At 37.6% G+C, this 24,787-nt stretch overlaps 1 protein-coding gene and 4 non-coding genes across 6 annotated transcripts; all 5 read left to right on the top strand.

Moving 5' to 3' along the window:
• The first annotated feature begins 150 nt into the window (after nucleotides 1–150).
• On the top strand, nucleotides 151–24,787 carry Nop58 (NOP58 ribonucleoprotein). 2 transcript variants are annotated; one of them, XM_052192010.1, is made up of 15 exons: nucleotides 151–418; nucleotides 5,383–5,459; nucleotides 7,585–7,637; nucleotides 10,438–10,559; nucleotides 12,346–12,482; nucleotides 14,172–14,236; nucleotides 15,493–15,627; nucleotides 17,197–17,342; nucleotides 17,705–17,831; nucleotides 18,847–19,010; nucleotides 19,926–20,060; nucleotides 20,298–20,359; nucleotides 22,224–22,357; nucleotides 23,753–23,916; nucleotides 24,552–24,787. In XM_052192010.1, exons 1-15 carry the CDS (start codon nucleotides 374–376, stop codon nucleotides 24,600–24,602), a joined length of 1,617 nt encoding a protein of 538 aa, XP_052047970.1. In that variant the 5' UTR covers nucleotides 151–373; the 3' UTR covers nucleotides 24,603–24,787. The 2 variants fall into 2 exon arrangements, with proteins under 2 accessions (XP_052047970.1, XP_052047971.1); XM_052192011.1 differs by lacking the exons at nucleotides 151–418; nucleotides 5,383–5,459 and adding an exon at nucleotides 7,859–7,974 and having other exon boundaries at nucleotides 7,589–7,637.
• Nucleotides 7,066–7,152, top strand: LOC127693166 (small nucleolar RNA SNORD70). Its single transcript, XR_007979631.1, has one exon. It is a non-coding gene; the product is annotated as a small nucleolar RNA SNORD70 (small nucleolar RNA).
• On the top strand, nucleotides 7,756–7,839 carry LOC127693167 (small nucleolar RNA SNORD70). The gene has a single exon (XR_007979632.1). It is a non-coding gene; the product is annotated as a small nucleolar RNA SNORD70 (small nucleolar RNA).
• LOC127693172 (small nucleolar RNA SNORD11B) lies at nucleotides 17,400–17,479 on the top strand. The gene has a single exon (XR_007979635.1). It is a non-coding gene; the product is annotated as a small nucleolar RNA SNORD11B (small nucleolar RNA).
• LOC127693171 (small nucleolar RNA SNORD11) lies at nucleotides 17,871–17,954 on the top strand. The gene has a single exon (XR_007979634.1). It is a non-coding gene; the product is annotated as a small nucleolar RNA SNORD11 (small nucleolar RNA).

Here is a 24,787-nt window from a genome sequence, read left to right as displayed (position 1 = left end):
ACCGCATAAACTGACAGCGCCTAACGTGAGTGCATGGCTTAAAAGTCTCGCGATATTTTAAGGCCGCCTCTTTCCGGACTCTCTTGTGGGCGGGAAAAACCCGGAAATGACCTCACGTTCTGCGGCATTTAGCGGCAGGAAGTGACGTTCCATCCCAGAATTCTTGGAGAAGGAGACTTGCGTATTTGCTGCTCCGTGTGGAGGTGTGGAAGGTCTGGGCAACGTGGTCTGCCCGTCCGCGCCGCGGGGAGGCGAAGGCGTTTGCGCTCCCCCGCGTCCGAGGCCTGCAGGGCCTTCGGTGGCCGGAAGCTCGTCTTCTGTAGTGGCGTAAGGGCGCGCGGCCAGCCGTGTAGCGCCCTGACCTGCTCTCACCATGTTGGTCCTGTTTGAAACGTCCGTTGGCTACGCCATCTTTAAGGTAAGTGAGCTGGAATTGTTGAGCTAAAAGGCTTCTGTGGGGACAGAGAGCTGGGTAAGACTTAAGTTGGGACGGGACACACTAGCGCATCTTCCAAGTCCCCGGGCTCCGAAAGGATGTGAAAAATCGGGTGGTTCAGGTGAACACGTGGTTTCTCCGACTTTAAGGCGACCTCTGCTTTAGATGATTCGCTCAGTTTAAAAGGTGGCAGGACCCTTTTTTACAAGTGACATTAAAGCGTTCATTTAACAAAAATGTTCACGGTGCTGGGGATAGAACCTAAGGCTTTGTACATGGTAGACCAGCGCCCTGTCACACAGCTACACTCCCAATACAAGATCAGTTTTTTTTAAAATATTTTTTAGTATTTATCTTATATGTAAGTGGGTACATTGTAGCTGTCTTCAGACACACCAGAAGAGGGCTACAGATCCCATTACAGATGGTTGCCAGCCACCATGTGGTTGCGGGGTATTGAACTCAGGACCTCTGGAAGACCAGTCAGTGCTCTTAAATACTGAGCCATCTCTTCAGCCCCAGTGATTTTTTTTTGTTTTTGTTTTTGTTTTTTTGAGACAGGGTTTCTCTGTGTAGCCCTGGCTGTCCTGGAACTCACTCTGTAGACCAGGCTGGCCTCGAACTCAGAAATCCTCCTGCCTCTGCCTCCCAAGTGCTGGGATTACAGGCGTGCGCCACCACGCCCGGCCAGCCCCAGTGATTTATTTTGGGTTTTTTGAGACGGGGTTTCTATGCTGCTCAGGCTGGCCTCGAACTCAGAGATCCATCTGCCTCTGCGTCCCAAGTGCTGTAATTAAAGGTGTGCATCATCACGGACTTTATTTAATTTTGAGGCAGGGTCTTGTTATGTAGGCTGGCCCCTAACATTTCATTCATATTTAACCAGATCAGGGGTCTAAGATCAGGATCCTTTCAGGCATGATTGGAAGGTTTTCAGTATTCTCCCCCCCCCCCCCACTCCCACCCCCCAGACAGGGTTTTTCTGTATAGCCCTGGCTGTCCTGGAACTCACTCTGTAGACCAGGCTGGTCTCGAACTCAGAAATCGACCTGCCTCTGCCTCCCAGAGTGCTGGGATTACAGGCGTGCGCCCCCACTGCCCGGCTGAAAGATTATTTTACTATGTGATGATAACAGGAAAACGAGAAAGGTTTACTGCTCTTTAGACAACATGAATGTTAGGTCTCAGAACAAATGACTGAAGTGCCTATTAACATGGCAGAAGCGACTGGCCACCATAAGCCTGTGCATTCTTCAGCACAAAAGTTGGGCTGGAACCCTTTCCCCAGCTTCTCGGATTCCTGTATAACTCAGCAGGTTCTTGGTCTTCAGTTTTCTGTTCCTCTCTCCGTTTATGTCAGCCTGGACTCTTCTGATGCCTCTGCCTGTGTTAATTCCCTCAATATACAATGAAACCTCCTCTCATTCCTAGGAGTGTCTTTTTTTTTTTTTTTAATTCAGTGAGATTGCTTCAGTGGAGAAATTTGGACTGCAAGCAACAGTATTGAAGGGAGTTTTTGTTTAAGACAGACATGTAGTTGTTGCCCATGAGCTGTCGTGATGTAATTGTGTAAACCAGGGAGTTTATAATTACAAACATGACGGTTAAGGGAGAAATTAGATGGCTGCTATTAACTTGAGTGTTCCTTATTTAAATAGGGAAAGGTTTTTGTGGTTTGTTGCTGTTGTTTGTTTTGTTTTTCTTATTTTATGTGCATTGGTGTGTCTTTGAAGGTTTCAGATCTTGGGGTTATTAGACAATTGTGAGCTGCCATGTGTGTGCGCTGAGATTTGAACCCAGGTCTCAGGAAGAGAGTTGGTGCTTTTAGTCACTGAGCCATTTCTCAGTACAAGTTTATTAGCATGGAAATGGTCGAACAATGGCATCTTCTTACAATGGGATGCTACTGATATGTAGGGAACATTGAGGTAAGAGTGAGTGGCTATGTGCTAAACCTCTTTATTTTTAGGTCATACTACATATAGTATTCAGTGGTTTTTGTGATAAATATGCTGTCACTACTCTGTTGGAAAGATTTGAGTATTATGTTTAAGTTTTCAGTTTATAATTGTTTGGTATTTATGTTAACAATCCCTTACCTATGAAGTTGGCATAGTCCAGACCTAATGCTAGTGATTGCAATTTGTGAAGGGAATTCTGTACTGTGTGAAGGTGAACATTTCATGTGAATTCCTCCAAAAGTAGATAAACAATACTAGTTGCTGCTGCCTTTTTCCATGACCTCTTTTTTTTTTTTTGTCTTGTTTTGTTTTGTTTTGTTTTTTTGTTTTAGACCAGGCTGGCCTAGAACTCAGAAAACCGCCTGCCTCTGCCCTCTGCCTCCTAGAGTGCTAGGATTGCTGGTGTGCGCCGCCGCCACCCGACTTCCATGACCTTTCAAAGTGCTAGAATATGAGTTGGATTTTGGGAGAAAACCCTGTTGGCACAGACTAATGCCTGTACTAATGAATTATAATTTCTGGAAGCGAAGACAGGAGTCCTGATCAAAAGTTCTAGACCTATTCAAGTAACTTAATGAGATCCTGTCACAAAATAAAAGCTAAAAAGGGGGTTAGGAATATAGCTCATGGTAAAACACTTCCATGTGTGGCCCTGGGTTCAGTTTCCAGACATTCCAATATATCTTCACTTATATTGGCTACATTTTTTTCATGCTCTTGTCAGGGAGTGAGTGTTTTAATTACTGCTTAGATTGCTGCCTTCTTGTAGTGTACTCAGTATAGATATATGAGTGAGTATGCTAACTTCAGGTTGTGAGCCACCATGTGGTTTGCTGGGAAATGAATTCAGGACCTCTGAAGAACAGCCAGTGCTCTTAAGGGCTGGGCTATCTTTCTAGCCCCAAATTAAGTTTCTTAAAAAATTAGACAACTATGAAAACTTTATTTTGTTCAAACTTTTGTTACTAGTAACTGTAACAAACAATATATGGTAGCATGATTGGGTATTACCAAAGTTGTGTGTGTGTGCCACACCTTTTGTGAATATTTGGATACTATTAATCATCCATGTTTTCTTTGTTGCTTTAACTTTAGTTTTAAGAATGATGACAGGAAACCTTTAATCCTAGCACTTGGGAGGCAGAAGCAGGCGGATTTCCGAGTTCGAGGACAGCCAGGGCTACACAGGGAAACCAAAAAGAAAAGAGTGATGACAATTTGGAACTGAAGAGATGGCTTAGTGGCTAAGAGCACTTGTTCTTGCAGAGGACCTAGCTTCCCAACCACATGGTGGCTCACAACTGTTTGTACCTCCAGTTCTGAGAGGACACTCTTGACCTCCAACAGCAGGAATGCAGATGGTACACATAGATGCATTCAGGCAAACACTGTAAGAGAATGGTGACAGAAATCCTCCAAATATGACAGTTCTGTTCATCCAGTTGTTATCTTCTAATACTTTCTTTTTAATTAGAAGAAAATGTGGATTTTCTTAATTTTTTCTTGACAGTGAGCAACAAGTCTCAGAACAATTAGAAATTGAGGCTTTTCTGGGACGTCATTGTATTCTTAAATTTTTAGCATACACAAATTAAAATAGCTGTAATTCAACTGTACTGTATGCTATACAGTACAAGTTGTTGCTTACAATTTTGACACCAGCACTTCTTTTGTAATTGGTAGCTCTATTGCTTGATTCATTCAGTCTATCAAGTTTGTTTGATTGAAATCAAACCCGGAGGCTAGAGAGATAGCTCAGCCCTGTGGAACCCTGGTTGTTCTTTCAGAGGACCTAGATTAATTCCCAGCACCTACATTGCAACTTGAAACTCTCTTTAAAGCAAATGGATCTCCTTCTGGCATTTGGTGCACAGAGAGACTTAAAGGCAAAGCACCCATGTACGTAAAAGTATAGAGATTACACTTAATTATATACTAATATATATATATATGAAATGTATCTGGTGCTGACCTCAAATTTGCTGCATAATCAAACATATCCAAATTTGCTGCATAATCAAAGATATATAATTGTTAATGTTCTATGATCTAGACCTGACAGTTAGCAGCCACATTGTCAAAAAAAGTATATGCATAACTGTATAGTGCATTGCATCATAGTTAGCATGCTCTATTACAATGCTAATTATATTAACCTGTCATTAATTGTAAAACATCCCTATTTGAGGGGTGTTTTGTATGAGGAGTATAGATTTGAGGATTGACTTGATTTATCATACAGAGTATAGGTGTTGAAATGAAAATCTTTAATTTACTCTAGATTTTATGTGAACCTATGTAAAGATAGTCTCAAAAGTGGGTCAGATGTTCTAGTTTAGTTGAAAAGAATGCTTGCCTATATGCTCAAAACACCTTGATCACTGCATAAACTGAAGGTGATGGCGTATAATCCAGCACTGGAGATGTGAGACAATGCTTTATTTTTAATTATGTATGTATTAAGTGCAGGTCCCTGATTAAGCCACAGGTACCTGATATGTCTGGAGCTGGAGTTGTGAGTTGTGGGCTGTTGTGTAGGTGTTGGCAATCTAACTTGAGTCCTCTGGAAAAGTCACTGAGCCATCTTCCCAGCCCCAAATTTTATTAATTTAATATTTATAAATTAAAATTAATCTTATTTGATCAATTAACCTCATTTACAAAAATCTGCTTGAATGTTTATCAACACAAAAGTATATTTAGGGGCTTAGGGGGGGAAATTGAACACATTTAAATACCAGTAGGATAGAAATGATATGTATACTCACATAAGTCTAGATTGGTAATAATATAGGAAAGGTTCTAAAAGTCTATAACTAGTTTTAACTTAAGACAATTAATTTGACCATGACTTAATACTGCATAACAAAACTAGCTCATTTCAATAAGAGAAACATTTTTCTCATGTTTTACTTGAATAGATGTTACCTGGAAAAAGAGTTGTATATATGTAAACTGCCTTTGAAAAAAACTGGTTTATTGCAGGTTCTGAATGAGAAGAAACTTCAAGAGGTTGATAGTTTGTGGAAAGAATTTGAAACTCCAGAGAAAGCAAATAAAATGTAAGTAACTTGGAGAATTTAGGTGTATGGTAGTTTGTGGCGGCCTCTTCATTTGTATGCTATTTTCAGCTTTTTGATTTTTGGAAATCTATTTTGTAAACAGTGTTAGTATGACTTTAATTCAGGCTTTTTTTTTTTTTTTTTTTTTTTTTTTTTTTTTTTTTTTTTTTCCAGTGTGGATGTTAAGACAGGGTGTAGTCTTTGCTGTCCTGGAACTAGTGCTGTAGATCCTCTGCCTCCAGAACGCTGGGATCAAAGGTGTACACTACCACCACCCAGTAATTGAGGCTGTTTATTTGGAACGGAGGTCATCACAGCTAATTTGTAATGTAGATTACAGTGGGCAATAATCCAAGGTTTATATTTAATGGCTATTTGAGGAAACACTATATCATGAATTAAATATAAACTTTTAAAGAAGGAATTTATATAAAGCATGGGGAAGTTTTAGATTTTGTGGGTTGAAAATTCAAAGGCTTTCTAACTTACTCTGTAGTGTATTTATCTTCCATGACTTTTGTTTCTGTCTAGCTCTTGGGGGGGGTAAAACTAGGTTGTAAATTCTAGGTTTTAAAGTACATCATGTTTCCTCAACTAAATTGGTTGAAGAGATCAGCATTTAACCATTCATGAATCAGTCTTGTGAAATAACCCACCAAGTGCATATAGTCTTGAGAAGAAAGTGATAAAATTGCTTACCCCAAATGGAGGGGTCATATCTGTGGATGTCTGTATTTGGTCATAAGTCGGCTCCTGCTAATAAATACACAGAGGAGTAAAGAATGGGGTTGGGGAGATGGCTCAGCAGTTAAGAGCAGTGACTGCTCTACCAAAGATCCTGAGTCCAAATCCCAGCAACCACATGGTGGTCACAACCATTCATAAAGAGATCTGATGCCCTCTTCTGGGGCTGTCTGAAGACAGCTACAGTGTACTTAACTTATGATATTTAATTAGTTAATTAATTAATTAAAAAAGAGTAAAGAATGGTTAACCCAGAGAAAGGGCAAAGTGAAATATAGTCATTTGTGGTTCCATCAGTAATAGCATTGTTGATTGAATTGAGTGTATGTATAAGATTTGGAGAGATGTTCATGATATACCGAGGAAAATCATGCTCCAAAGGTAAGTGTAAGTGGAATTACATTAAGCCAATTATTCTGGAGCATGATTTTTGAATACACCTTTCATGAATATTGAGACAAGATCTGAGAGATGTAGACATATTATACAAGCAGAAATAGGGTTGGATAGGACAGAAAACAATACAATCCGTCTTTTTTCTTTCTTTCTTTCTTTCTTTCTTTCTTTCCTTTCTTTCCTTTCTTTTTTTTCTTTTGGTATTGGTTTTTCGAGACAGGGTTTCTCTGTGCAGCCTTGGCTGGCCTGGAACTCACTCTGTAGACCAGGCTGGCCTCAAACTCAGAAATCTGCCTGCCTCTGCCTCCCAAGTGCTGGGATTAAAGGCGTGCACCACCGCCCAGCATACTTATGCTTTTAAGTACACATTTGCCTTTCCAGGTAAGAAAAATTTGCCTCAACTAATACTGTTTTAAGACTTCAATTTTTTTTTAAAGTGTTATATGCTTTGCTGGGTAAATCTTCATTCATTGTTGTCAATGATGTATACCTTTTGGAACTGAATCTAAGTGATTTAACAAAAATTCGTCACTACCACTGAGACAACAATGAATTCACTAATATTTCTTTGTATAGAAAACACTATTATATACATAAACTATGTGGGTGATAACGAAAAATAAATCTTGACAATAAGCTGTTTTTCAATCACACTTTTATCTGGAGGGTTGGTTGGTTGGTGCTGAGGATAGAACCCTAGTCCTTGGCTATTCTAGGAAATAATTGACCATTGAACAAAATTTCCAATTTTTTTGTTTGTTTTTTAAGCCAGACTCTTTGTGTAGCCCAGGTTGACCTTGAGCTCACAGAGTTCCTCTTGCCTCTGTCTTAAGGTGGAGCAAGGTTTAAGTACTTGCACTAGTTTTATGGACTCTTGGGTTGGCCTCTGAATAGCTGCAATTACTACAGCTAGCTTCTGTTTTCTGGCTATGTAGCTTTTGCAGAATTATTTCTTTCAATAACATTCATTCTCTTCTAATTCTAGAGTAAAGCTAAAACATTTTGAGAAATTTCAGGATACAGCAGAAGCATTAGCAGGTAAATAAGACTTTAAAGTAAGAGAAGTTTCTTTTTCTTTTCCTTGTTTGTTTAATTTAAAAATTATTAAATTTTCTTATTAAAAGGTTATTGTCTTCAGTTGCCTGAGTTAATCTTCCTCAATGTTGTCAATGATGCATCTTATTGGAACTGAATTTAAGTGATCTAATCCATTCGTCACTACCACTGAGACAACATTGAGTTAGCTTTTTTCACCATAGGGTTGGTTTCCACCATGTGATGAGAGATGACAAGTGGTTAAATTGATCTCCCTGTGGAAACCAACAGCCTAATGCTGAAGCACAATTCAGTAAAAGCTGTTCTACAAGGGACCAAGGTAATGTGGTCATGCACCCAGCTCACTAATGGTTTTATTAATTCAAGGGTAAAGTTGAAACTAGCCAATAGAAATAAACAATTGGTAATAAGGCTCACCAGAGTATATAAAAGCATATCAATATTAAAAATTGAAAGGAAATAGAATTCTTTAAAATATATATGCACATACCAAAGGGCATGAGAGCTTATATAAGGAAACAGTTTTGGTTTTGTTTTTGTTTTTGTTTGTTGTTGTTTTGTTTTCATTTAAAGGAAGGAGTAATTTAGAGCCTTTAAATGTGGATCATGTTGGGGCAACAGGCATATTCTCTCATTATTTGATAAAATGGTTAAAAATAGACAAGAATTTTACAGGTCCAAACACTTTGATTAATCACACATGGGGAAAAGATACTGTTTTGGTGGGGACAGTGAGATATGAGTAGTCTACTGACTATAGGGATGTGCCACCATACTCTGCCCACTCTATATTTTTAAGACCCATTCACCACAGTTTAAACTAACCTCTCACGGGCTTTCACTGTGTAGCCCTTGTTGTCCGGGAACTCTAAAGACCAGGCTGTCACCAATCTCAGCTGCCTGTCTTTTGCCTCCCGGCTACTGGGATTAAGCATGGCCAAACACAAAGCAAGTTTCTGTACTACTTATATCTAATGATTACAATCACTGAAACAATCCTCTGAGAGATGGATATTATTTCTGTTATAAGTGGGAAAGCATAGATTTATAATAGACATTTTTGGAAATGAGGGAACTATGTCAAGAATTCCATTACAGAAACTTTTACAATCAAAGTCTCAGTTTTTTCAGGTTTTGGTTTTGGGGTTTTTTTGTTTGTTTGTTTGTTTGTTTTTGGTTTTTTTTGTAATTAATGGCATATTGTGTCTTACAAATTGGCTTGTTTTGGGGGCCGGGGAGCTTGACTAAGATGATCTAATGATCTTAGGCAAGCAGTTCATGCTGGTGCAGGTACACTTGCCATGCCTGGATATAAATCAGAAGACAATGGAAACCACTTCTCTTTTTTTAACCTTTTCATGGATTCCAGGGACTGGATTTGGTTACTCGGTTGATTAAATGGCAAGCATTTTACCTACAGAACCACCTTCCTGGTTGTATAAGGCAGAACCAACCCGAATAACTAGAGAATAGATTACACAATTTAGATTTTGTAGAATTAATAATATTCTCTATGGGAAGTTCATTTATGACATTCCTTTTAACATCCTGTTTACTTGGAGAGTACAATCCCATCAGAGGACAGCTAGTGAGAGTGCTCTCTGTTCCCTTTACCATGTAAGTCTTGGGAGTCAAGCTTAGGGCTCAGCTGTAAGGGTATGTAAGTAGGCATTGTGTCTGCATGTATATCTGCACACCAAAAAAGGGCATGGATCCCATGGAGTTTTAGATGGTTGTGAGCTGCGGTTGGTGCTGAGAATCCAGGACCTCTGGGGAATAGCTTAGTTCAGGCCCCTGAGGTTATTATATAACAGGCTTTTTTTGAAGTGATAAGTGTTGTTTGATTAAAGAAGATGGTGACCAGAGATTGTACACTTAGAAGTATGTTTAAGGGAAGTTCTATTGTGTGTGCTAGGTTAAAACTAAAATTGGGTGATACAGATTTAAACTTTAACCAGGAACATAACATGCAGTTTTCTTTTTAATTTTTATTTATTTATTTTATTTTTATTTTTTGGATTTTTTGATTTGTTTTTTTTCCGAGACAGGGTTTCTCTGTATAGCCCTGGATGTCCTGGAACTCTGTAGACCAGGCTGGCCTGGAACTCAGAAATCCACCTGCCTCTGCCTCCCAGGGTGCTGGGATTACTGATGTGTGCCACCACAACCTGGCTGCAATTTTAATTTTAAAGTGTGTGTGTGTGTGTGTGTGTGTGTGTGTGTGTGTGGTGCTGGCGATTAGGCCAAAGGCCTTTTCACATGCTAAAGACTATCCTCAGTCCAAAAACATAAAAGAATAAAGAAAGTCTCTTTATAAAAAGGTAAATATTAGGAATCAGTATGTATACAGTATTAGAAGACGGAAGGAAATAGCCAGGGTTTTATAAAAGCCATTCATAAATGCCAGGCATAATGATGCACAGTGCTTATCCCAGCACTTGGAAAGCTAAAGGCAGGCTCACAAATTTGAGGCTAGTTGAGTGAGGTATAAAAGAAGTTGAATCCTAACTAACAATCTTATTTCATGGTAGGATCTCCCTTTGTACACCCAGCTGGTTTTAGCTTGGGTTTCCTTCTGTTTCCTACCTCCCACGTGCTGAGATTGACATTGTGCATCATCAGGCCTGCTGGCATTTAAGAATTAGATTTATAAAATATTTACATGAATAATTTTATTTTTTAAAACGTTGTACCTTTTAAAATGATATATTTTCTTTGCTTGAAAATTTACATCAGAAGAGCTCTCAGTTATAACTCTTAATTTTTCTGTTTTCCTGCAAAGCATTCACAGCTCTGATGGAAGGCAAAATCAATAAGCAGCTGAAGAAAGTTTTGAAGAAAATAGTAAAAGAAGCCCATGAACCTTTGGCTGTAGCTGATGCTAAACTAGGAGGGGTCATAAAGGTAAAGTCGGGCTGAGGCTGTGACTGAAAAGTCAGGTCGTGGTTTTCTGTGTCTTTTAGAGCTGCAAAGCCTGCCCTTTGTGTAGTATTTATCTGTGTTCTCATAATCAAATTTTTTGTTAAGCAGTATAATATCAACTAGGAATTGCAAAAAACAAGTGCTCCCTATATACAGTAGAAAATAAAGATGGACAAAAATGGTAATATAAGCTCTAACCTGGCCACTCATGCCGACTAGTCACAGTTTTTATGATCCACATAATTTAATTTTTTTCTTGTTGAGCAAAGGTGTGTTCACTGGAAGTTTTACTAGCAGGCATAAAAGTGCAAGAGGAGAAAACATTAAATGAAGTATGGTAGTGCATGATGTTATAAAATATTGGTGTATATGAAGGAATTAACACATATATGTGAAGTGAACAGGGAAAATGTTATGACTGAAACAGTTTTGTTTTTCAATACAATGTCAATCTCCATTGTGGTATTTGTGTGCCACAAAATCCAGAGTAAATAAGATACTTGTTATCTGTGTTTATACTATTCATTAATACTCTTTGGGATGGGTATTTGAGGGAAACACTTAGCCATAGGGAAAAACTTGAAACATCACTGTTACTTTTGGTTAAAATGCTGAGTATATAAATACCTTGTTTTAAGATTTATTTATTTTGTTTATACGAGTATACTGTAGCTGTCTTCAGACATACCAGAAGAGTTCATCAGATCCCATTATAGATGGCTGTGAGCTACCATGTGGTTGCTGGGAATTGAACTTAGGGCCTCTGGAAGAACAGTCAGGGCTCTTAACCACTGAGCCAACTCTCCAGCCCGATAGTTTTGTAATTTTACTTAAAATGGCTGGAGTGGCCGGGCAGTGGTGGCACACACCTTTAATCCCAGCACTTGGGAGGCAGAGGCAGGTAGATTTCTGAGTTTGAGGCCAACCTGGTCTACAGAGTGAGTTCCAGGACAGCAAGGGCTATACAGAGAAACCCTGTCTCAACCCCCCACCACCAAAAAAAAAAAAAATGGCTTCAGATCCCATTACCAACATTACACAGATCACTACTACCTATCACTCAGTTACGGGAGATTTGATTCTGTTTAACCTTTGAAGGCACCTCCACAAAAGCTCTCATGGTGGTGAGGTTGGAGAGATGGCTCATTGGTTCAGAGCATTGCTCTTCTGATGTCCTGAGTTCACTTTCCAGCAACCACACCCATCTGTGATGGGATCCAATGCCCTCTTCTAGTGTGTCTGAAGACAGCTACAGTGTACTCGGATATATAAAATAAATCTTTAAAAAAAAAACTCACATAGGTACATGTGCTGATTTTTTTGTTTGTTTGTTTGTTTGTTTATAGCCCTGGCTGTCCTGGAACTCACTCTGTAGACCAGGCTGGCCTCTGCCTCCCAGAATGCTGGGATTACTGGCGTGCACCACCACCGCCTGGCACATGTGCTGGTTTTAAAAGTCTGAAAATAAAATAAAATAGCAGTGGTCCACTTAGTCCAACAATCAAGAAAAAAACCTCAGATTTAATGATGTTTTACATCTCGGGAATCATACAACCTAGCTAGAAGGGCAATTGGAAGGTTTTCATGTTTGATTTCCATCAAATTTTCAACAAACATACTGGAAACAACATGTACAGTTGGGAAAAGTATATCTATTATTTCCTTAATTCAATAGTTTTAAAATATCAGAAATAATATGAATCTAATGATTCCAAGGTGAGTTTTCAAAAAAAATCCCCTTTTTTTCCATTTAATGTGAATATTATAGGAAAAATTGAACCTCAGCTGTATCCATAGTCCTGTTGTTAATGAACTTATGAGAGGAATCCGATCACAAATGGATGGCTTGATTCCTGGGGTAGAACCCCGTGAGATGGCAGCCATGTGTCTTGGATTGGCCCACAGGTAAGTACAGAAAAATTAAATATGCTTACTTATATGCATACACATATTTATATGCAATTGTTCTAAAATCCTCATGGTAAGCTTTCTTCATATCTTCAGTGTTGGATCATTTATTTATTTATTTTATTAAAGATTTATTTATTATTATATGTAAGCACACCATATCTGTCTTCAGACACAGCAGAAGAAGGCGTCAGATCTCATTATGGATGGTTCTGAGCCACCATGTGGTTGCTGGGATTTGAACTCAGGACCTTCAGAAGAGCTGTCAGTGCTCTTAACCGCTGAGCCATCTCTCCAGCCCTGGATCATTTATTTTTGTAGCATTGGTTTGGTCTGAGAAAAAACATTGCTGTGTACATATGTTTGTGTTTATAAGGCAAGGTGTCCTATCATTCTTCCTATTCCTTTGAGGCAGAATCTCCCCTGGAATCTGGGACATAGGTTTCGTGGGTAAACCTCATTGATCCTTCTGTCTCACAGCTGGGGTTTAGGCATGCATGGGCTTGCTAACTTGTATGGGTCCTGGGATCTGACTTCTGCTGTTCATGATAGTATAGCAAGGATACTTAACTGCTGAGCCATCTTTATTATTCTTTATTATTCACTGATCCGTAACATGCTGTGATTGTTGAAAGTAGTATTCTAATTGGCAGTGGTGGTCTTTCAGCCCACCACTCAGATAGTCTGGTTTACAGATCAAGTTTCAGGACAGCCAGGTGGGAAAGTAAAAATAGTACAATACTAAAAAACAAAACTCAGTTGCTTTCTGATAAAAATCTGATAAAAATCAGAGATACTGAAAATACTCTGCAATGTAAAGGAACTCCGCTGTGGTATGTGGTAGGGCTGCAAATGTCATTAATGCCACCATTTGCTAGCTCACATGTAGCCTTCTTTATATGTTTCTGTTTTCATATATTAGAAATGCTGTATTTCCTTCTTTAGAGTGTATTGAAGGCCTATTGTGTAAAAACAAAACTATAAAATCAATATGACTTGCTCCATCCTATTAATTACCGGACTCACCATGACAAATTAATTTATACAGAAATAGAGGCTGTATTGATACAGGTGTATTCATCCTCATTATATGGCAAATTCAAAGCTAGCTATACTAAGCTATATTAAAGCTCTTCTAAATAGGTATATAAATAAAACTGCCTATTAAAGTATCACTAGATTTATATCATCACAAAATGGTTTTGTGCAGCACATTCATATCTAGCAGATTTTTTTCCCACTTAGGAAAATAATAGAGGTGAGAGTAGAGGTTTAGAACAAACTTTAAAAGATGAATTTAGTATGCTGCAAGATTTAGTTCACAGAGCTTGTGACATGGGTTTAACCCTGGTAACTGGAAGCTGTTGTGGGAAAATACTGGGTTCAAAGGCCAGCCTAAGCTGTACAGTTTATAAGGAATTTAACAATACCCCATAACCCAGGTAAAGATCCTGGGCATGGCCACAGTTAAAATTCCCAGGACATAGGGGGAGATAGATCCTGGAGCTCAGTTGTTGGCCATACCAACCTATTCTGCAAGTTCCAGTCCAATGGGAGACCCTGCTTCAAAAAAACAAGGTAGATCTCTAGCCTACACTTACATACCTGCTCAAATGAACACACAAAAGGAGAGGTTAATTAAAGTACTTTGTAAAAAAATGTTTCTATTTTTCTTCATTTTCCCAGCCTGTCTAGATACAGATTGAAATTCAGTGCTGATAAAGTGGACACAATGATTGTTCAGGCAATTTGTAAGTACATGGTAGTTTGATATGTTTAGTTGTTTTTTTTTCCTAAATGTTGTTACTATTTGTGTCTGTTGAAAGAAAGATGAACTGAAACTTCAATGAGTGGATAAGTGGGAAAGCACAGTAGAAAAAGTATAAACTTTGATTCGCTTGATAAAGTACTGTTACTAGAACATACTATTTGATCTCTTTTCCGTAAGTGTTAAAACTGCAAGAGGGATCTTTATAATTCTATTTTTCCTTTTTAGGTTCTCATAAATTGAGCAATTTTTTAAAAATATCACATTTGCAAGTATGAAAAATTGCTTTGACTAACAATTCCATCACTTAATGTGTATCAAAAGAGTTAAAATTATGACTTAAGTTCTTCGTGTTATACCTATGTTCATAACAGTATTATTTGCTCTCGTTAAAAATAAAATTTTTAACCATCAATAAATAAAGAATGTAAATAGATATATACACACAATGCTAAGCCATTTGGCCTTTAAGAGAAATAGCAATGCATGCCATAGCGTGGAAAACTTCACCTGTGGAAAGAAACCAATGACTGCCACGGATATGGTGCTTCCAAAGAAGTAGGATTGAATGCCCAACGTGAATCATATCCACCCAGTTCTAGGCACACACATAGTGTGTCTCTACTTACACGGGAACATTTTTTAATAGAAGCAAGCTAAAAACAAAAGAAAATTTGCCCATTGTTTTACTCATGAGATGCTCGCAGGAGAGCTATAGGGAGATAATTTATCATTATTACATATGTGGCTTTAAGTACACCACAGAACTTGTGTCAGAGGCAACTTTTGGAAGTCTCATTTCCTCGTTCCATTATGTGGGTCTTGGTGATTGGACATGGTTATTAAGCTTGACAGCAAGTGACTTCACTCTCTGGGCCATTATGCTTGTCTTCTTTGGTTGTCAGTTTGTTCATTTTGCTTCCTTGGAGATGTAGTCATACTTTATAGCTATAGCTGGCCTGGAGTTCACTATGTAAATCAGACTAGCCTTGGGCTGCAATATCCACCTCTAGGTTGATGGTATACGTTTAGTACCTGACTGGAGAGGTACTTTTTAAAGGTTATAAGATATTCAATTTGGAGGATATTCTGAAAAGAGATGGTAATAATGGTTATATGGCATAAATTTACTTTATACAACTAAATTTTTTTACTTAACTGCCTTAAGGAAATTTGTTGTGTATGTTAACTACAATTATCAGTCTCACTCATTAGTTCTGTTTTCATTTCATTTTACAGCATTGTTAGATGACTTGGATAAAGAACTAAACAACTATATTATGCGGTGTAGGGAATGGTATGGCTGGCATTTCCCTGAGTTAGGGAAAATTATTTCAGATAATTTGACGTACTGCAAGTGTTTACAGAAAGTTGGTGAGTTGATTGTTATTGAGAGAAATTAATTTGGTATAACTCAGTAGGAATTGTATTGAATGCTTAAGATTACTGAAGATTTTTAAAATTTACAAATGTAGCTATTTGGTATTGGTTATTTTAAAACAACTTTGTTTTGTTTTTTGAAGCTGTACTCTGTAGACCAAGTTGTCCTCAAATGCAATTTTACCTGCCTCTCCCTCTAGAATGCTGGTATTAAATGTGTGCACAATCAATGACCTGACTAGTTTTTTTTTTATTTTTGTTTTATATTTTTAAATAAACATGTTTTTTTTTTTTATTATATAACTTTGTAAATAACAGATAAAGTTAGTAGCTCCTACTGAATCCAAGTGACTTAGATAACAAAAAATATTGTTTATCACCCAATAAATAAAAATGTTGCTTTCTGGGGCTGGAGAGATATATCAAATATTAAGAGCACTGACTGCTCTTCCAAAGGTTCTGAATTCAAATCCCAGCAACCACTTGGTGGCTCACAACCCTCTGTAATGGGATCTGATGCCCTCTTCTGGTGCATGTGAAGACAGCTACAGTGTACTTAAATAAAACAATAAATCTTTAGGCCTGACTGAGCCTGGTCAGCTGGAGTGAACAAAGGTCCTGAGTTCAAATTCCATGCAACCACATGATGGCTCACAACCATCAGTATAGCTACAGCATACTCATATACATAAAATAAATAAATCTTTTTAAAAACTGTTGCTTGCAACAGTTATTTGGCCGTACACTGGGAATACTGAGTAAGGACCTGGCCAGTATTTAATAAAACTTGCTTCAAATTTAGCCTTTTTTTTTTTTTTTTTTTTTTTTTTAAGGAAAGATTACAGTTTTGCAGTGCTATAGGTTACATGAGAAATCCAAGGCAAATTTGATTTATTATTGAATTGTTCTTCTAAAGGCAGGTTAAACAGACTGAGTACGTGGTAGGACAGCAGCAGTGTTAATCATAAGTGATCTCAAGGTGTATTTTTTTTTTAAAGGATTTATTTATTATATGTAAGTACCCTGTAGCTGTCCTCAGACACACCAGAAGAGGGTGTCAGATCTCACTATGGGTGGTTGTGAGCCACCATGTGGTTGCTGGGATTTGAACTCAGGACCTTTGGAAGAGCAGTCGGTGCTCTTAACCGCTGAGCCACCTCTCCAGCCCCTCAAGGTGTATTTTTAACTCTGAGGTCCAGCAGAAGTTCCAGTCTCTTAGACTGTAAAAGAGCCTCAGCTGGTAGTCCCAGCACTTTCAGAGGCAGAAGCAGGAGGGTCTGAGTTCACCAGCCTGGTCTATATAGAGAGTTTCTGGGCAACCAGGACTATACAAATAACCCTGTCTTAGGAAAAGACCTTATTTTCAGAATATTACATCTTCACCACCTGGCGAGATTATCTTTAATCCCATTCTCTGTTGGCATCTTTTCTGAAATTTTTAAGATGCTTTCTCTTATTTTTGCCTAAATGGTTTTTGAAGAAAGTTTGTTTTTAAATCAAACCTTTATATAAGGAAAGATAATACTGGGAAATGATTCCACTGCATCTACAAAAATTCCATAGGGGACAGGAAGAACTATGCATCTGCCTCTCTTTCTGAATTGCTGTCTGAGGAAGTAGAAGCAGAAGTGAAAGCAGCTGCAGAGATATCTATGGGAACCGAGGTTTCTGAAGAAGATATTTGCAACATTCTACATCTCTGTACTCAGGTACATTACACCCACAGAGGCTGTACTTGAGGTCTTTCTAAACCTGTAATTGTTTGCAGGTGGCAATGATGATTTTGATATTTGTTCACCTGACAGTATATGAAGGTGTTCAGTCACTACCTCATCTGATGCCATCTTTTTGTGCATATTTAAGTAAGGATGGTGAGATAGATAAGTGAATCATTTATGTTACAGACACTTTTGATTAGTTTATCACTCAAATAATCTCAGCCCAGCCCTGTACTATTGAGAACTGTCAGTGAGATGCATATGCATTTCCATTTGTGATTATTGAAATCTAAAATTTTCAAAATGAATTAATTATATTTTTTGTGACTTCCTTATTTTATAACTTCTTTTAGGTAATTGAAATTTCTGAATATAGAACTCAGCTGTATGAATATCTGCAGAATCGAATGATGGCCATTGCACCTAACGTTACAGTCATGGTTGGAGAGTTAGTTGGAGCACGGCTTATTGCTCATGCAGGTGACAGTTTTAATATGATTTGTCAGAACTAAAGACCACGTGTTCAATGATGATTCCTGATGCTTTGCCTGAGTTCTTTTTGAATAATGAGGGCAGCTTCAGTCACTACCTCTTCTGAGACACTGTGGTCCTTGTTCAAAAGGATAATGTTAGTTCATGTTATGTTTGTCTTTTTTGGTATAGAATAGTTTATTTAGAGCCGAGGATGGAAGTTAAGTGGGGTAGTGGAAGCAGAGAAAGGCAGAGAGGGCGAGAGTGGAGAAGTGGAGGCCAGCCATGATCACGTGTAGAGAGGGCGAAGGGAGGAGAGCCCAAGAGGGCCAAGGGAGAGGATGAGAGTGATAAGAGGAGTAAGAGGTAAGAGCTATGTTTAAGTCTTAAGCTCAGTCCTCAGGATCAAAAAGAATTCATTAGGCCAAGTTTTGAATGATTAAAATTACAGTATTAACTGGACACAGTGCAGATCTCTTTTAAAGCTGAAAGAATTCTTTCAGCAGTATTAGACCAAGTACTTTGTTTCATATAAGGTTATGAAACTGGGATGTTTTCGTTACCTTCGCCCAGTTTCATTCTGTAGGTAACCTTAAAAGGAGAATTGCATTAGACTAACTGGAAAATTTGAGTTTGTGCTATTATTGTTTTATCTATTTCTAACTATTCCATGCAGCAAATCCAGCAGAATGTCTTAATATACGTCTAGATACATTTCTTCATTCTCCTGTAGAGGGTGAAATAAATAATTCCAGCTTAGTACTACTGATATGACCTAATATATCTACAACAATGGCATGCTTGATTTTCAGAATCTTTGAGGATAGACCCAATTGTTAATTAATGTCCATGTCACTCTTGTGAGCATGCTACTGAATGTACAGTTTCAGTTTCCAGTTCATAGCTGTCCTTGTACTAGGAATAACAGGAACTATTAGTGTTTTCAGGGAAATCATTACACTAGTATAGAATCCTGAGTATCCCTGCAAGTACATTTTGTAAACTTTTTTCTTTTTTTCCTTAGGTTCTCTTTTGAATTTGGCCAAGCATGCAGCTTCTACAGTTCAGATTCTTGGAGCAGAAAAAGCACTTTTCAGGGCCCTCAAATCTAGACGAGACACACCTAAATATGGGCTTATTTATCATGCTTCTCTTGTAGGCCAGTCGAGTCCCAAACACAAAGGAAAGGTGAGTTATAGCTTTTCCATTTTTTTTTAAATTGTCAAGATAATGTTTTTTTGGGTGTTTGTCTGTATGTACATCGGCATATGTATGCACTACATGCAAGGCTGAAAGAGAGAGGTCATCAAATCCTGTGGTAGTGGGTGTTATAGTGGTTGTTACCTTGCCAGTCTACAATGAACTGCATCCAGGTTCTCAGTAAGACCAGCAAATGCTATTAATATCTGAACCTTTTCTCTAACCCGTGAGCTTTAATTTTTTTCTTCACTCGTTTTCTATTACTGTAATTATAATGTATAATGACACTCAGTTTATTTTAGTTTACTGTAAGTAAAAGGCATCTTTATATGTTACAAGATACGGCAAGAAACCAGTCTGCTGCTACTGACATTATTAAATATTAGATAGTGCATATATGATGTACTGAACATTTTCTAAAAACCAGATTTGTCTATTTGACATATTTCTGTGCTTGTATAGATAAGTACCTAATTATTTAGGATTAAACTGAAATTTTGTGAAATTCACAGCACTAACAGAAATAAAGTAGTAAATAATTACCATTCATTTATTAGAGAAGAAGCTTATCCTTTCCCTCTCCATCTGAGACTGAGTGTGAGGCATCACACAGGCTACGTATCAGTTATAGTCCCATATAGGTATGAGCTATATTCCCAGCCCTGATGAAACATAAGTTCCTGAGTACACATGCCAGAGATAGAGGGCAACTTGTAGGACTTAGGTCATCACATTTAGTTCTGAATAAAGGGTAGGAAAGGACAGAGAGAGACTGAATTTGACTTTCATTAATAGACATAGAATAAATGGTAATGTGATTTCCTATAATTTTCTCATAAGCAACTGAGGGTTTACTTTTTCTGAAAAGCGTTGCTGCCTCTTGTTTTATGCTTTTGTTTATAGATTTCTCGAATGCTGGCAGCCAAAACTGTTTTGGCTATCAGATACGATGCTTTTGGTGAAGATTCCAGTTCTGCAATGGGAGTTGAGAACCGAGCCAAATTGGAGGCCAGATTGAGGATTTTGGAGGACAGAGGGGTAAGAACCACACTGCTCCTGTTGGCAGATGCTCGCTGCCTGTCAAAACATCATAAGCTATAAGTATTTCATGTTAGCACAACATTTCTTCATATTTCTTAGGAGCTGATGTACTTATAGTATTTGCCATTTGACATGTTTATTCAAATTAGCAAAATCATCACACACTACAGTGTGCTATATCCAGTAGAAAAGATGTGTTACAGATTTTGATATAATTTTCATTTTTCTTTTTAGATAAGAAAAATAAGTGGAACAGGAAAGGCATTAGCGAAAGCAGAAAAGTATGAACACAGAAGGTAAAGTCATTTAAGAATGAATTGGTTTTGACAGTTTTTATTTTGTATTTTTAATTGTAAACGTAAGACACAGCAGTGTGGACTAATTATGGAAATTGGCAAGGGGCTAGAGCGATGGATCAGCAATTAAAAGCATTTGTTAAGGTGACATCTTTCAGAGGACCGGGGTATTTGTTCCCAGTACCCATATGGTTGCTCACAACCAGACACACTTGTTGTACATCTATGTACATACATACATACATGCAGACAAAACGCTCAGTTCCTTTTTTTTTTTCTTCTTTTTTAATATAACAATGGGGGTGGAATAATGGCTCAGTAGTTCAGAGAATATACTATTGCAGAGGACCTGGATTTGATCAAATGTCAAGCATACAGGAAACCAGCAAGTCTTTTTAAAAAGGGCAAATAAAAAAGAATCACATATTTAGTGTGTCAATATTTGAGAAACATCGAGTTGTGAAATTGCTTAGTCAAGCTGACAGGCAAGTTCTTGTGTGTGTCAACAATGCTTAAGTTCTTGTGAGCAATTTTCTTCGGGAACATCTTAATTATAGTCACCACCATGCTGTCTGTATATACATTTCTTAATTTTTCCTTGCCATTTTGTTTTCCACAATCACTCTTAGTTTTTGTTTTTATCATAGACAAATTTTTCTTTTTTGCATGTATTTGTATGTGTTGGGATTGTACTTATGTGGGCAAGCCAAAGCCCTCATGTGGAGATCAGAGGACAACTTTTATGAGTTGGTATGCCTTCCAAACTATAGTCTCTGGGATTGAAATAAGGTTAGCCTTGGCATCAGATGTTTTTATTGTCGCTCAACTGCTGTTTCTCATCAACATGGATTTATTTCACTCATTTCAATTTCTCTGTAGTGTGCCATTTGTTTAAAAGCTTAAGTATCTAGAATGAAAGTTTTTTTTAAAAAACCCTGACAGGCATAAAAAACTGTTTATGATCATAAAGAGTATTTAGACCTCACTTGTATGTTTTAGGCAAAGTAGGACTTGTAAGTTGTAATGTTTGAAATCATCTTTTGTACCAAGCTTCAGAAAAAAGCTTGGAAAATAGAGGCAATATGGCTAGAAATTTATAGTGTTTATATTTGCCTAGATAGCAAGTTGGAAGGCAGTCTGAACTACACAGGACCCTGTTTTGTTTTGTTTTTAACGAAAAGGTATTGCTGAACCTTTTAATTTGTATCCTTTAATTTGGCCTGGAATTCAGAATGACTCTTCCTCAATATCTCAGCTTCTGGGGTTTAGACATGTTAACATTCCTAGCTAGTTGTGTGTGAATTTCAGTAAAATCATAGGGTATATATGGACACAGCAATATTTATTGACATAATCATAAAGTCCATTCAGTTATCTTTTGTGTGTGGATTTTTATTATTAAATGGTTACTATTTACAGCTTATAAAGTGAAACCACCATTCATCTATGACTTTGCTGGACAGAGTAGTTCAGATCCTGGCACCTAAATGAACTTAATCACATTGGCCTTGAGATATAGTTGACTTTATAGGGGATCTGTGTGTCCTTTGTCACTTACAGCCTGTGGTGAAGATGTGTCTAAATGGGAGTATGTAAATAAGCATTGACTCAGTGCAGTTTTACTTTGAGTTACTCAGAAAGGGATCTCACTTGATGTTTCACCCCTCCAATGCTGTTGCTTTGTGTGTACTGGCTGGTAGGGCCTAGAGTCATTTCTTGACTGACTGGCCTGAAGTCCCTGCAGCTGCTTGAACTGAACAGCATTGTGTGCTCTTGCATTATACGACAGTGTTTGCTTTTCTCTTGAACTATTTCAGTTACAGGTATTTGTAAAGATTTTCCACAATTTATTTGGTTTTTTCAGTGAAGTGAAGACTTACGATCCCTCTGGTGACTCCACACTTCCAACTTGTTCTAAAAAACGCAAAATAGAAGAGGTAGATAAAGAGGATGAAATTACTGAAAAGAAAGCCAAAAAAGCCAAGATTAAAATTAAAGGTTAGTTTGAATTGTCAAAGAGAAAACAAACAAAGAACATTGCATTTTTATGTATTTTGTTGGGGATGGATGAGGGAGCATGGCACAGTCCACATGTGAAGAACACATCCTGTGACTGGGTCCAGGAATTGAACATACTCAGGACCCACAAATGCCTTTACCCTGTGCCCTGTTTTCCATTTAATTCTTTGAATAATACTACCTCAGATATCTTCGGGTTGGTTTTTTTTTTTGTTTTGTTTTTTTGTTTTTTTTTTTATCTTTAAACCATAGTTTTAAGTATTGCATTCATTGAAAACGGATGTTTTAATATGTCATTATGTTCTTTGGGTAGTTAAGAGAATGTTGGATTTTGTAAAGTAATGTGTCGTTAAATGTGTAGGACTTAGTATATTACTACTAAATATACCATCATATGGATGCTGAAGTGTTGTTGAAATGGGTAGCGTTAGGATTAATAAAGCAGTGGTTTTCTTCATTTGGTTCATAGAAGAGAAGAATATATTGCAGCCTGCTATTCTTTATCAGTAGTAAGTCTTCTACTATTTCAAAACAGGTTCTAGAGCGCTATACTTGATTAACAATTTCAGTTGTATATTAGCCCTTTAGCTCTCGTGCACCTGCAAGTCATCTACCCAAATTCTTGCATACTCTTGACCTCATACCTCTTCATCTTTGACCTTTGTGTTGAAATTCCCATGTGTAACACCTTCTTATATATCTCCCTAACCTCTGCTTCATTTTTCTCCTCTGTATTTTATAGTCTCAGATATTTATTTCATGTCTCTCCTATCTCACTGAATAGTCATAAGGATAACAGTTCTTTGGGTGTCCTCTGGTTGTGCATGTGTGTTTCTACATACTAGAGATGAACATCCAGCATGTTCTTAGTTTGGTCCTTGTTTAAGACAGCATCTCACTGAACTCTGAGCTGTATGATTGTCTAGGTTAATTACCCATCATGTTATAGGAACACCTCTGTCTCTTCTCCACTGTGGGGCTGCAGGCTTGCAGCACTGTGTCTAGTTTCTTCTATCTCTTGCTGGAGAGCCCGAGTTTAGGTCCTTATGCTTGTATAGTAGGCACTTCACCTAATGAGCCATTTCTATATTTTCTGGATCAAAACTTTAATCAAACATTCTTAAGGAGGTAAAGGTACAGAAAATTTCACCTCTTGACCTTCCAAAACCATCGGGCTATGTAATTGTTTCACCTTTGTTAATGCTGACATTTATTTTATAACAGCTGGTTGTGAGAAAGTTAATTCAGCTTGGTTTAGACTATTTTAAGGTTAACAAGTATTAGACAAGGATAAAAGACTTGACTATAATGTCAGAAAGAAAAGCATCCTAGGGTTTTAAAGGAGGTCTAATACAATCATAATTCTTACACCAGCTGAAGTAGAGGAGATGGAGGAGGAGGAGGAGGAGGAGGCGGAGGAAGAACAGGTAGTAGAAGAGGAGCCGACTGTAAAGAAGAAAAAGAAGAAGGATAAAAAGAAACACATAAAGGAAGAGCCACTTTCGGAGGAGGAGCCATGTACCAGCACAGCAGTTCCTGTATGTGATTTTGGTGTTGTTTTACCTTTTGAGTTTATTTCAGGGCGTTTAACAAACCTTAAGCATAGATGTTTATAATAGCTACTGTATTATTAGTCAGAAATGACCAGGTACATGATAGGGAAAATGTAATAGGAAAAAAAAGTGCTTAATGGTATTTTTGTTATAGAGGCCACTTATCAATTTTATTTTTTTTTCAATTTATTTATGTATTATTTTAAACGTAGGAGTGTTCTGTCTGCATGTACACCTACATGCTGGGAGAGGGCCTCAGTTCCCTTTATAGATAGATAATTGTGAGCCACATTGTGGTTGCTGGGAATTGAACTCAGGACCTCTGGAAGAGCAGCTCTTAACTGCTGAGCTATCTCACAAGCCCTCAAATTTAAGTTTCTTACCACGAAAAGAGTTTGCTGTGCTAAGAATTGAGCCTAACTAAAAGCTTTATGCATGCCAGGTAAGTACTGTCAACATTCCCAATTCATGGTTTATTGAAGCTTGCTTTGTTGACATTACAGTTTTAGATTTTTTTAGTATAAAATTTATGTTCTAAGAGTAGATTTTGCACTTTATAAGGAAAAGTTAACTATAAAATGGCTACTATTTCAAAAAGCTTTGTTGTTGGTTATTTTCAGAGTCCAGAGAAAAAGAAGAAAAAGAAGAAAAAGAAAGATGCTGAAGACTAATGTAAAGGAACCGTGATCCTGTCACCAGAACACATCATGCTGAAGATTCAGATGGGAGCATATCAGATGCTCTGAAATAATCAAGGGAGGTGATCTATAGCTTTTCAAGCCTTTTGTGTCTTGACATCAACTGTTAACCTTAGAGTCTTTGATACACAAATAAAGTTATTTTCTTTGTATTATAA

The sequence above is a fragment of the Apodemus sylvaticus genome, chromosome 9, assembly GCF_947179515.1.
Source record: "Apodemus sylvaticus chromosome 9, mApoSyl1.1, whole genome shotgun sequence".
NCBI classification, from domain to species: domain Eukaryota; kingdom Metazoa; phylum Chordata; class Mammalia; order Rodentia; family Muridae; genus Apodemus; species Apodemus sylvaticus.
The sequence above is the reverse complement of the archived record's forward strand: the minus strand, read 5'-3'. Positions and strand labels throughout refer to the sequence as shown.

Excerpts from the sequence above, each read along its gene's own strand:
- Nop58 (XM_052192010.1), top strand. The coding sequence starts at position 374 with ATGTTGGTCCTGTTTGAAACGTCCGTTGGCTACGCCATCTTTAAG. Across the intron at positions 20,061-20,297 it reads GGATTTTGGAGGACAGAGGG|ATAAGAAAAATAAGTGGAAC; the intron begins GTAAGAACCACA and ends TTTTCTTTTTAG. Across the intron at positions 23,917-24,551 it reads GTACCAGCACAGCAGTTCCT|AGTCCAGAGAAAAAGAAGAA; the intron begins GTATGTGATTTT and ends GGTTATTTTCAG.